Genomic DNA, 12,556 nt, shown 5'->3' with positions numbered 1-12,556 from the left:
CTACCCCCGCCCCCGGCGAAGCCCGGAGACCGGGTTGGGAGAAGAGAGCAAGCACTGGTCCGCCCGCTCCCAGTGACAGGGGGCCGGAAGTGACGTAGTACGTTGACGCAGCAGCGGCGGCGGCGGCGGCGGCGGCGGCGGTGGTGGCGGAGGAACCGTGCGGTGGGTCCGTACTATCTTTTCCCAGTCTCGGTTTGAGGACTCCATTTTCCTCGTTGGGGGCTTAGCGCACCGGAGAAGCGACGGGCCTCAGGCAGGTAAAGTTTGGCCTGGAAAGCGTGTTCCTCGAATGGGTCAGGTGGGGAGCCAGGCTCCTAGGGCCTGGTCCCGTAAGGGACGAGGTACTGGGGAGCCGTATGCGGGAAGAAGGGGGCCTCCGGCCTGCCCTGCTCTATGAGAGAGAAGGAGGAAGAAAGCGGGGTAGTTGCTCAGAGTCTCAAGGCTTTTCCCAGCCCTCTGCCACCCAGAACCCATGAATTGGGTGGCCTGTTGTGTCAACAGGCTTCCTGGGATGCCGTCCTTCTCTCGCAGCTTCTGAAAACTGGGCCGCGCGGTAGGGTTTGGAATGGAAGGGACCTGGGGCTTCCGAGTCAGGATCAGGTGATCGAATTGTTTGTCCTGGGGATGTGAAACCTACGGAGCTTCCAGCAACTCGGCCATCAGGCTAGAGCGCGATGCCAAATTCCGTCTTTTTCCATATTGTTGAATAATATAATTAGAACTTCTTGTAGATGGCTACATTCATCAGACGCTTACCACACACATGAGAATGGGCTATTAAGACAAAAACTTTATATTCTTCCAGTTTCTGCCTTTCTCTCCAGGGACTCTCTTGAACCAGCTGGAGCGGTTCATTTCCCGTGTTTGTTACAAGTGCTGATACTTATTTTTCTGTTAGAGGAGGCCTCAGCTCTCTTAAAATACTTCACTGTAATATCAGAAGTAGCAAGGGAGTATTAAGTTACACTGCTGTTATTAATGAACATGGAGAGTGTAAAGAATTTTGAATTTCATTTCTTGGGACAAAAAAAGCTTTGTTCGATCTTTTTTAGTTTAACTGTTTATATGAAAGTTACTGATTTTTAAGTCTTATGTATTGATTACAAAAGTATGATTGCTCCCCCATCAACTGTGAATTTAGAGCCCTTTTGCATGACTTGTGTTCCTCCAACCAGTACAAGTCTGAAACATCTGAAAGCTTATTTAGTTGGTTTGGGCGGCTACTAGATCAGATTAGCATGGTATTGCTACTCCCGAAGAGATTTAAATCTCATCCTGGGATTAATCACATCGGAAAGTGGTGCAGTCACATATTACAGTTGAATTTCCTTCAGAGTTTAATCCTGGGTTTTCGGCATGCTTCCTTCAGATGACCCAGTCCTGTGGCTTTAATAACCATCTGAAAGTTGGCAACTCCCGAGTTTAAGTCTCTAGCCCAGCCTTCTCTCCTCTATGTTTAAGAATCACACAGAATGCCTATTTAACAGCTCCATTTGGATGTCTCTTAGACATCCCAAACCTGACATAAGAAAAAGAAAATTTTGGTTTTTCCCATCATCCTAAACCTGGTCTTCCCTACATTACTAAGTGGTACTCTCATCCACATGCTTACCAAAGCCAGACCTCTGAAAATCATCTTGGATTCTTTTTTACTATCCACACCCCCCTCACCCCCCCGCCAAGTCTTTCATTAAGTCCTGTCATTTCTACCTGCAAAATATATTTCAAATCTCTCTTCTATTCTCCATCTCAACTGCTGCTACCCTATTCCAAGCCACCAGCATCTTTTGCCCAAGCTACCACAATAGTATCTTCAGTTTTCTCTGCTTCCACCCAGAACCCCTCCCAGTCCATTTTCCACATTAGCAGGATCGGGTCAGGTCAGATCATGTCATTTCCTTTTCCAGTGGCTTTCCGTGACCTTCGCAGCCTGACTTGAGCAGCCCCCTTCTCCCTCTCGCATTCTGCTGCCTTCACCATTCTTTGGTCACACTGGCCATAGGACGTTGCCTACAGTATGCCAAGTTCTTGCCCACCTTTTCAGCTAGGAACCTCCTCCCCTGGCTCTGCATACCACAGCCTGCCCATTCTTGACCTCTTGGCCTAAACTAACCCTCTCAAAGGTAAGGGTGTTTACTTCCTTCCTAGCACTTACAGCAAGCTTTATTTTATTTGTTTGTGGTTTGTCTCCTAGCAAATTACAGAATACAGGTATCCTAGGGGCAGGGAGTTTGTCTTGTATGTGCCTGGCGTGTAGTAGGCACTCATTAAATAAATATTTATTTAATTAACAAGTAAATTACTAAGTCAGTTCTTGGTTTAAAACCCTGTAGGGGCTTCCCAGCACCTTTCAGATAGAATCCAAAATCCGTAAGTTGTCCTATCAAGATCCTTGTGGCCTCACCTCTAACTCCTCATGAACCCTCTCTCCAGTCAAACTGACCCTCACTGTTCCTGCTACAGCATATTCTGGGCCTTGCGCTAGGAGCACTTTTCTCCAACAACACCACTTCTCGAACCATCTCCAAAGAAGCCAGCTCCTCCACTTAGTTAATTCTGCCTCACTATTTAAGGTCTTTATTTAAAGTCACTTTCTCAAAACCAGGTTAGAATCCTCTATTACAGGCTCCCATGGTACCTTTGCCATCAATTTTTTTTTCTTTTAACAATTATTTAATAATTTTTAAAATTTTATTTTTGGCTGCGTTGGGACTTTGTTGCTGTGCACGGGCTTTTCTCTAGTTGCGGCAAGCGCAGGCTTCTTATTGTGTTGGCTCCTCTTGTTGCAGAGCATGGGCTCTAGGCGCGCACGGGCTCAGTAGCTGTGGTTCGGGGGCTCTAGAGCGCAGGCTCAGTAGTTGTGGCACACGGGCTTAATTGCTCCATGGTATGTGGGATCTTCCTGGACCAGGGCTTGAACCCATGTCCCCTGCATTGGCAGATGGATTCTTAACCACTGCATCAGGGAAGCCCATGCCATCAATTCTTTAAAGACCTTCTGTACTTCTAGATCTGGGATTACTAAACTAAGAAATTAGGCCACTCCCATTCATTTACATACTGTCTATGTCTGTTTTTGTACTACAATGGCAGATCAGCCCCTCTGTGCTAGAGCAGGAACTGTCTGCTCCCCCAGTGTGTGATGCACAAGGCTCAGTAACTGTTGCAGGGATACTGAATCTGGTTACATATTTTAGTTGTTCCTGCACCTCGTTTGCCCTTGTCCCCCAAGGAAACATGGAAAGAAAAGAAAAAACTAATATTTTAAAATTACTTATTATGTTAACCATTAACAATAGTGCTTTTTACGCCCAGGCATTGAAAAGATTCTTGAAAAGATTCTAAGACTGTTATTTCTTATAAATACAGTGTGCATGTTAAAATGGTTATAGGTATAATTAACATTTTCTGTATTCTAACATCTTGACTTGATGTGATTAAGATTTTCCTAACAGAGTTCTGAATCCCAAATTTAAAAGAACTTGTCTTGAGTGGACTCTGAATACTTTTGTTTATTAAACTCTTAGGATTTTGTATTCCAAGTTGGGTAGTCATTTGTGAACACCTTTGGAGTAGTCCTAGGCTCTTGCTCATCAAATGCAGAATGTCTTATAGTTTAAACTCCACACCAGACTTCTAGGGCTATTCTTCAGATCACTAGGCCCTGTCAGACCTCTAAGCCTTTGCTCATGTTCGGGCTTCAGTAGTTGTGGCACACGGACTCAGCAGTTGTGGCTCGCAGGCTCTAGAGCACAGGCTCAGTAGTTGTGGCGCACGGGCTTAGTTGCTCCGCGGCATGTGAGATCTTCCCAGACCAGGGCTCGAACCTGTGTCCCCTGCATTGGCAGGCGGATTCTTAACCACTGCACCACCAGGGAAGCCCCTGTCGTAACTTTATTTACAAGTTTTTTGTGAGATGAATATGAACACTAGGGTCAAAAGCATGTTTTACTTATTTTTATATACCCAAGTCCCAGCACAGAGCTTTACCCTAAAAATACAAAACTGTAAACGTTAATTGAAGCTGCCAGTGGAGGGAATTAACAGACATCTCTTTTTGCTCTGGTCTCCTTGTAATTGCCTCCTACATCATCTTGTTCAAAGGGAGGGACTGTGGAGGGCCTCCCCTGTGGCAATCTGATCCCAGCTCCATTGCTCTTCCAGAGAATGTCATGGTAACCGCCAGCCTGTCCCTTTGAGCCACATCTTGTACTGCAGCTGTGCTTCCGCCTGGAGAAACCTTCTCCTTTCACCACGCCACTCCCCTTCTGGATCTATTTCAGTAGCAAATTTAACGTACAATCTGAATATGGGGAAAATTCAAGAGCATAAGTCCTAAATACAAAATACAAATGACATCAGACTCAGATATCATATATTAATGATAATCACATACTAATAAATAGTGTTTTTGTTCTGGAATAGTTGCTGTTTGCCAACCTCAGCCTGCAGTGCTGCTGCAGCACCCTCTGCACATCTAGCTCCCCCAAGTTGCAGCAAATCAGGATTGCTTCTTGCACAATCTGTTTTAACTAGAAGTCTTGGCAATGAGTTAGATCGGAGGCATTCCCCAGCTATAGCACAGCATGTACTTCATTGCTAACCTAGGGAATGGGAAGAAAGCTGCATGCAGCACAGAGCACCAGCTGCCCGCAGAACAGAATAAAGCTGTGCTTTCATCAGGTAGGCTGTCTGTTTCTCTCTGCTAAGTAGGCTGTAGGGCATCTGGTCTGGAGGAGCTGGCATTTAGTGTGAAGATGTTGAGGCCTTACAAGACTGAATTTGTGGGTCTGATAGCCTATAATTAAAGCAAGCTATCTGTGGGGGCTGCTGTACCCAAATCTATTTTTAATGACTTAGTTCAGGGCTGAAAGACAGCAGTATTAAAATTAGAGCACCACATTTAATCGGCAGAAGTTTTAGATATTCACTTTTGGCTGTACTCGGACTGAATGACCTTAAGGATACAGATCCTGGGGGGGAAAGGGCATCAGTCTAACCCAAGGCTTCCTGTATCACCACCCTGTGGGACCTATACAATGGTGTAGTATAGTGGCTCTCAAACTTTTTGAACTCAGGACCCCTTTATACTCAAAGATAATTTAAGATTCCAAAGACATTTTGTTAATGTGAGTTATATCTATTGATGTTTGAGATTTATACATATAGATGTTAACCAGATTAGAAATTAAAATTAATTTCTAAACTAAATTAATAATGACTAAATAAATAGATGAATGTTAATTCATTTTAACATAATAATAAGCCTGTTTGCAATATACAAGTATATCAAATCAACACATTATAGACCTTAACCTTACACGATGTTATATGCCAATTACAGTTAACCCTTGGATAACACAGGGTTGATGTGCTGACCCACCTCTCTTCCCCTCACAATCCCATATGGCTATCTCTGCCTCAAAAACAAAGGAATTGATGAATGACTCACCCAAGGGCAGGAAACTGAAACAATTTGGATAGAATCAAAACTCAAACCCTGGGCTTCCCTGGTGGCGCAGTGGTTGAGAGTCCGCCTGCCGATGCAGGGGACACGGGTTCGTGCCCCGGTCCGGGAAGATCCCACATGCCGCGGAGCGGCTGGGCCATGGCCGCCGAGCCTGCGCATCCGGAGCCTGTGCTCTGCAACGGGAGAGACCACAACAGTGAGAGGCTCACATACCGCAAAAAAAAAACTCAAACCCTGATTCTTTTGATTCCACATATTGTGATCTCTAATCAAACACAAACGGTTTCCCACATTTAATTTAAAGATCTGTAAAATGAAAATACAGATACTACTATATTTACTGAGTAAAAAATCTGCATATAAGTGGACCCACGCAGTTCAAACCCATGTTGTTCAAGGGTCAATTGTACATGAATAAAGCTGAGAAAAAATGTAAGCCCACTACATTTTAGCATAAATAACACATTTTATGAAAAACAAGTATAATCTTCAAAATAAAAAACGTAGTAAGAAGAGTGACGTTGTTTGGGTTTTTTTTTTGGTTTGGGGGGTTTTTTTTGTTTGGGGGGTTTTGGGTTTTGGGTTTTTGGAGGGGGGGTTGTTTTGGTTTTGGGTTTGGGTTGTTTTGTTTTGGTTTGGTTTTGGCAAATCCTTTTAATGTCTGCCTTAATAGAGGAATGCTGGATTCTCCTACCTGCTTCTGCATTCAGTCTGTTGTGATACTACATGTCTGCCGTATAACCTCTGGAAAACTCCACTGTACACTCATGAGAGAAAGGAGGGGGTGATCCCTGGACCACACTTTGAGAACTACTGATACGATAGAAACAACTGTTTCTGTGGAGTCAGACAGACCTTAACTCAGATCTCACCTCTTGCAGTTGACAGTTGTGTCGCCTTGAACAAGTGACTTAATCTCTGAGTCTATTTCCTCCTTTGCTGAATGGAGAGAGAAGTGTGCTGTAACTCCTAGGACAGTGTAGGGGTTAATAGGTTATTTATTAAGTGTCTGGAACTTGGTAGGTGTGCAAAAAATATTCCTCAGGGCACATTTTTTTTAATTGCGTAAAGTACCCAGGAAAGGACTATATTAGTTTTGGGTGGGTTTTTTGGGTTTGTTCATTTTCCAATTCTCTTCCTGTGTCTGCTCTACATATATGTCAAAATACATAAAATTATTTTAAGGTTCTTATTTGGCCCTCTACTAGACATCAGCTCCTTGAGAACATACAGTCCTGTTTCTCTTCAAATCCCCAGCTCCTAGCAGAGTGTTTGTACTTGGTAGGCATTCAGTACAGTTTGAAAAGAATGGCATCTGAAACCTCAGCCTAAAATTGAACATAAGACCATGTCATTGACCCTCCCTTTCCACCAGAACTTAGTACCTTCAGTTTTATTTCCTTGAGCTCAGTTAATCTTAACTGGTTATGGTATCAGTTGATATCAGTAAGGGTAATTTTCAGGAGAATTAGAGCCACAGAACTTAAGCCTCCTTCTAAAGCTTAGACCACTAGAGGTAGCCATTAGCCACCCTCCTCTCTCTCCAGTTCCACTGCCATCTTTAACTGGGAAGACATGAAACAATAAGTAATCTATTTAACAGATACTTAGCAGTTTCTATTTTGTATAGAGCACCTAGTGGGAAACAGCTTATCTGGTACAGAATAAAGTACCACGTAATGCCTCTTATATTGCCGTTTATGTTTTCATGGTTTTTATTAGCCCTTCAATTGGATATCATCTTTGACTTCCAGAAGCTTATAGTCTAAGTGGAGAAAATGGACATATGCAGTGGACCGTAATTCAGGACATGAGGAGTGGTGCTGAGTTGATCAGCAGCCAGCTTCAGGATTCCAGAATGGAATCTTGATGCTATGGTTTGTGTGATCAGTGCTGTGTGTTTTTTTTGCTTTGTTTTGTTTTTTATATTTTTGGCTGCGTGGGGTCTTCGTTGCTGCGTGCGGGCTTTCTCTAATTGCGGCAAGTGGGGGCTACTCTTCGTTGTGGTGCGCGGGCTTCTCATTGCAGTGGCTTCTCTTGTTGCGGAGCACGGGCTCTGGGCGTGCAGGCTTCAGTAGTTGTGGCACATGGGCTCAGTAGTTGTGGCTCGCGGGCTCTAGAGCGCAGGCTCAGTAGCTGTGGTGCACGGGCTTAGTTGCTCCGCGGCATGTGGGATCTTCCCGGACCAGGGCTCAAACCTGTGTCCCCTGCATTGGCAGGCAGATTCTTAACCACTGCACCACTAGGGAAGTCCCAGTGCTGTGTTTTAAAGCCCAGGAAACTCCATTTCATGGTTCTGTGGTTCTCCACTGCCATTTCCAGACTTTGGATGCATCTGACAGCGGGAAAGTAGAAGACAAAGTTGGGATTGGTTGGTACAAAATTACAGAATGCTGAGGAAAATTATGCCCAGGATTCAAATTTAAACTCAGTTAGCATTTTTTGAAATAGTAGACTAGGTTCTTTCTCCTATGTCATGTAATATTCTTAACTGTCCTGCGAGGTAGGTAGTGCTGTTGCCATTTTCCAGATGAAGAAATTGATATTCAGGCACGTTCAATAATATGCTTAAGTTTATATACCTAGTAGGTGGTGAGGCCAGGATTTGATCTCTACTCTTAGGCCCAGCAGTTTTTGTATTTAGCTATGTTGCATTTAATTTGTAGGCCATGGAAGTCTCTTTCAAAGTGTTTTTTGTATTTTTGGTTTTTTGGTTTTTGTTTTGCTGGGGAGGTGAATGGTCACAATAGAGTTGTGGTTCTAATGTTTCTGAAGAGGCCCCTTCTCTGCCCAAATGCTCCCAACCACTACTCACGCAAGTGGGCTCAACTTCATGAAACGTTGTTTAATCTGTCGAAAAGGATTTTCCTTTTGATAGTGTATATGAAAGTTCCTGTCATTAAGTTGGCATTTAGTTATTGTTTCCCAAACTTATGAGTGAGTCATATAAACTCACTACACTGTATCCCTACCTATATAATTATTCCTACACTAATTTCTTCATTTGCTTATTTCTGTCCCCAGATGGTAAGTGCAGTAAAACTCTTTGGACAAGCAAGATGGTATATACAGAGCAGTCCAGTATAATTGCTTTGTTTAAGGTACACATGAGAGGGGCAATTGTGAGAGGAATGGATAATGGAAGAGATGGAGCCATCTGATTCTTACTCTCTCCTCCCAGGTAGAAATGATTGGGCAGATCAGTGGCACGTAGCTGAATGCTTTTTGTGGCAATGTTTAAAGGTCCTCTGTCTCATTTTTTATCCCCTACTCCTTTCCTTCCCTAGTCATCTTCAGGCAGGCCGTGAGAAGCTGCAGCAATGTCTGATTTTGTGGAAAGCGAGGCCGAGGAGTCAGAGGAAGAGTACAATGATGAAGGCGAGGTGGTGCCCCGGGTCACCAAGAAATTTGTAGAAGAGGAGGATGACGGTGAGGAAGCCCCAGCCTCAAGCTTCTCCCCAGTATTGCTAAGCTTTGGATAGTTGGATTCTTGCTGATGAGAGGCTCAGGCTGAGCACAGAAGTTATCACACATGAGGTACCAGCTTGAGAATTTTCAGTCATTCATAGAAAATATTTACTGAACATCTGTCTGCTGTATGCCAGGCACTGTACCTAGAACTAGGAATACAACATAAAGTCCCAGCTATCGTAGAGCTTATATTAGTGGGAGGGGACAGACAGTAAACCAATAAATAAATACATAGGTAATGTTTCGCTCTTTTAGAGACTTAGCAGTGTTGGTATTTATGTACCCACTTTCCAAGTTCTCTGTCCAAATCCAACCATTAGGATCATCAGCAGAGTGTAACCATGAAATTGCTCTAGAGACAGAAAGGAAAATGCAAGCTTCATGAAAAGCATTATGGATGAAAGAAGGAATATAGCTACTGAGTTTATAAACTGAGAGGAAAACAAAGGTTACTGGTGGCTGTAAAGCCTCTAGTAATGATTTTGACAAGCCAAAGTAATTAGGAAGCTCATCTTGCCTAAATACAGATGGTGAATGTGGAAAAGAGATATTCTTTTCCAGAAGCTGCTCTAAGTCAGTGGTCATGTTTTTTGTATCTTTAGATGAGGCAGAAGAGTTAACATGGCATCCAGGTCATTAGGTTCAGAGCAGATGAGAAATAACAGTTAAGCAGGTGGCCCTGCCCCAGCCCCAGCCTATTTCCCAAACTGCATGCCTCAAACATGCATGTTTTCCAGATGAGGAGGAGGAGGAGGAGAACCTGGATGATCAGGATGAACAAGGAAACCTGAAGGGCTTTATCAATGACGATGACGATGAAGATGAAGGGGAGGAGGATGAGGGTAGTGACTCTGGTGATTCAGAAGATGATGTTGGCCACAAGAAGAGAAAACGCAGTGAGTAGCCTCTCCTTAGGTCAGGTGAGGATGGGGTTTAAGTCATAGTGGAGAAGGGGCCTCCCCATCACCATGGGCAACCACTCTGTCTTCTCTAGCATCTTTTGACGACCGCTTGGAGGATGATGATTTTGATCTCATTGAGGAGAATTTGGGTGTCAAAGTCAAAAGAGGAGTAAGTGCCCTTTTTGTCTCTGTCCTTGGGGGTGAAGGAAGAAGCCCTTGAAATTCAGCGACTCTGGGGGGAGGAGGCACATCCAGAACAGTTTGGGGAATGTCAGCGGGGAGAAAGTGGCTCAGTATCACTGTGCTGTGGAGCCAGTTCTGGGTGCCTGTTAAAGGCTTGTCAAAGTTTCAAGGGTGGGCCTTGGGGCGTACTTGATGTGTTCTTTCCCATCTCCCTTGTCAGTATAGCTGGGGTGGGAAAATAGGAGTGAGACTGGAGAGCAGGGATCCTTATGCCAGTTCCCTCAGACCCTGACGAGGCAGGTTTTCCACCCCTAGCAAAAATACCGACGTGTCAAAAAAATGTCAGATGATGAGGACGATGACGAAGAGGAATATGGCAAGGAGGAACATGAAAAAGAAGCTATTGCAGAGGAGATCTTTCAGGATGGGGAAGGGGAAGAAGGGCAGGAGGCCGTGGAGGCCCCCATGGCTCCTCCAGAGGAGGAGGAAGAAGATGATGAAGAGTCAGGTATGTGGCATTAGGCAGGGAAGCCAGTTTGGGGCGGGGTGTTGGGATTTCCTACCCCGAACAATAGAATGGGAGACCATTGTTCAGCTACTGGCCCCCAGCATTTGACACAAAGAAGTTCCTTTTCAGGAATCTGTCTCCCCTTCTCCTCACCGACCACTCCTACAGTAGGAACTAAAGCCATTCAGTCCTGGCTCATCCCCTGCCTCTGGGCACTAACCTTTCCCTTCCCTATCCAGACATTGATGACTTCATTGTGGATGACGATGGACAACCACTGAAAAAACCTAAGTGGCGGAAAAAGCTTCCTGGATACACTGATGCGTGAGTGGGGTCTGGTGCGAGGTGGTGATAAGGGCATCTGAGTGGACCCGGGCAGGAAGGAGGAGGTCAGAGGCCTCTGCTAAAAATGGAACAGTCAGCTCTCAGCATTTTGCTTCCCTGCCCGTAATATCCTTTACCAGGCAGTGCTGTCGGACTGTTTCTAGAAGCTTTGATAGCTCTCTCAGCATTCAAGGGCCGTGGTGGGATGAAGGTGGAGGCACACACAGGCAAGGATCCAGCCTCTCTCTTCCACCTGCAGCTCCATGTTCATTTGTTTATTTATTAGTCTTCTAAATATAATTTTGTTAGAAGAAGGCTTTTGCCCTGAGGGAATACTATAATGTCTTAGCAGAAGATGGATCTACTGAGTGTGACATGAAACCATGTGCCTGTTGCTGTTTGATCCTTGTCACTGGCATGTGCCAAAGATGGGCTTTTTAATCTCAATAAATAATAGTTTCCCCGGGCTTCCTTGGTGGCGCAGTGGTTGAGAGTCCGCCTGCCGATGCAGGGGACACGGGTTCATACGCCGGTCCGGGAAGATCCCACGTGCCGCGGAGCAGCTGGGCCCGTGGGCCATGGCCTCTGAGCCTGTGCGTCTGGAGCCTGTGCTCCTCAACGGGAGAGGCCATAACGGAGAGAGGCCCGCGTACCGCAAAAAAAAAAAAAAGTTTCCCCAGAAATATCCCCCAGCTAAGCCTTTCCTCCGCAGTGAATATGCTTTTTTTGTTTACATTTCTCTTAACCTTTTTAGTCCCCTTGGGGTAGGTACAGGATCTCTGCAGGGGCTGCATTTGTCTCCTCTCACTGGAATCTGGGCCAACTGCCTTTTGCTCTCACCCACAGTGCCCTGCAAGAAGCCCAGGAGATTTTTGGTGTGGACTTTGACTATGACGAATTTGAGAAATATAATGAGTATGATGAAGAACTGGAGGAAGAGTATGAGTATGAGGACGATGAGGCTGAGGGCGAGATCCGAGTGCGCCCCAAGAAGACCACCAAGAAACGTGTGAGCCGCAGGAGCATCTTCGAGATGTATGAGCCCAGTGAGCTGGAAAGCAGCCACCTCACAGATCAGGACAATGAAATCCGAGCTACTGACCTGCCTGAGAGGTTCCAGGTAAGGAAGCACCAGTGTCTGTCCTGCTGAACTGTCATCAACTGCCCTGAGCCTCCTTGGTACAAGAGTTATAGCAGAGAAACAATCTAGCAACAATCTTAACAACAATGGTATATAGGGGGACTTCCCTGGCGGTCCACTGGTTAAGACTCCATGCTTCCACTGCAGGGGGCACGGGTTCAATCCCTCGTTGGGGCAGCGCAGCCAAAAAACACCAAAAAATGGTATACAGGAAGTCGGCTTTGAACCCCATCTGACCAGGCATACAGGAAGTCTAGCTCAACATAGACTCTCCAGTGGCTTATGGTTTCTTGAGCAAATACACGACATGCCTACTTCTTGCCAGACAACACTCTTCCGGGTACTAGAAACGTGTGCCTCTGGAGCACACGTTTTTGTCCAGAAGTAGTGCATGTTTTTGCTACGTGAGATACAAGATAAGTCAGTCTCACGCTGATGCCTTATCCCCTGCAGCTCCGTTCCATCTCCGTCAAGGGGGCTGAAGATGATGAACTGGAAGAAGAGGCTGACTGGATCTACAGGAATGCCTTTGCCACACCAACCATTTCTCTGCAGGT

At 45.2% G+C, this 12,556-nt stretch overlaps 1 protein-coding gene across 2 annotated transcripts in view; it reads left to right on the top strand.

The window, feature by feature from the left end:
* The first annotated feature begins 113 nt into the window (after nucleotides 1-113).
* The window catches only part of SUPT6H (SPT6 homolog, histone chaperone and transcription elongation factor), a 31,051-nt gene continuing 18,608 nt past the window's right edge, over nucleotides 114-12,556 (top strand). Inside the window, exons 1-8 of one of the 2 annotated variants that reach the window (XM_060133357.1) lie at nucleotides 114-257; nucleotides 8,758-8,899; nucleotides 9,679-9,837; nucleotides 9,936-10,012; nucleotides 10,342-10,534; nucleotides 10,774-10,858; nucleotides 11,705-11,978; nucleotides 12,453-12,554. In XM_060133357.1, coding sequence (XP_059989340.1) covers nucleotides 8,791-8,899; nucleotides 9,679-9,837; nucleotides 9,936-10,012; nucleotides 10,342-10,534; nucleotides 10,774-10,858; nucleotides 11,705-11,978; nucleotides 12,453-12,554 — 999 coding nt within the window. In that variant the 5' untranslated portion in view covers nucleotides 114-257; nucleotides 8,758-8,790. The remainder of the gene's footprint in view (nucleotides 258-8,757; nucleotides 8,900-9,678; nucleotides 9,838-9,935; nucleotides 10,013-10,341; nucleotides 10,535-10,773; nucleotides 10,859-11,704; nucleotides 11,979-12,452; nucleotides 12,555-12,556) is intronic. The other variant, XM_060133358.1, reaches the window with a different exon arrangement.

The sequence above is a fragment of the Lagenorhynchus albirostris genome, chromosome 20, assembly GCF_949774975.1.
Source record: "Lagenorhynchus albirostris chromosome 20, mLagAlb1.1, whole genome shotgun sequence".
Classification (NCBI taxonomy): Eukaryota; Metazoa; Chordata; class Mammalia; order Artiodactyla; family Delphinidae; genus Lagenorhynchus; species Lagenorhynchus albirostris.
The sequence above is the reverse complement of the archived record's forward strand: the minus strand, read 5'-3'. Positions and strand labels throughout refer to the sequence as shown.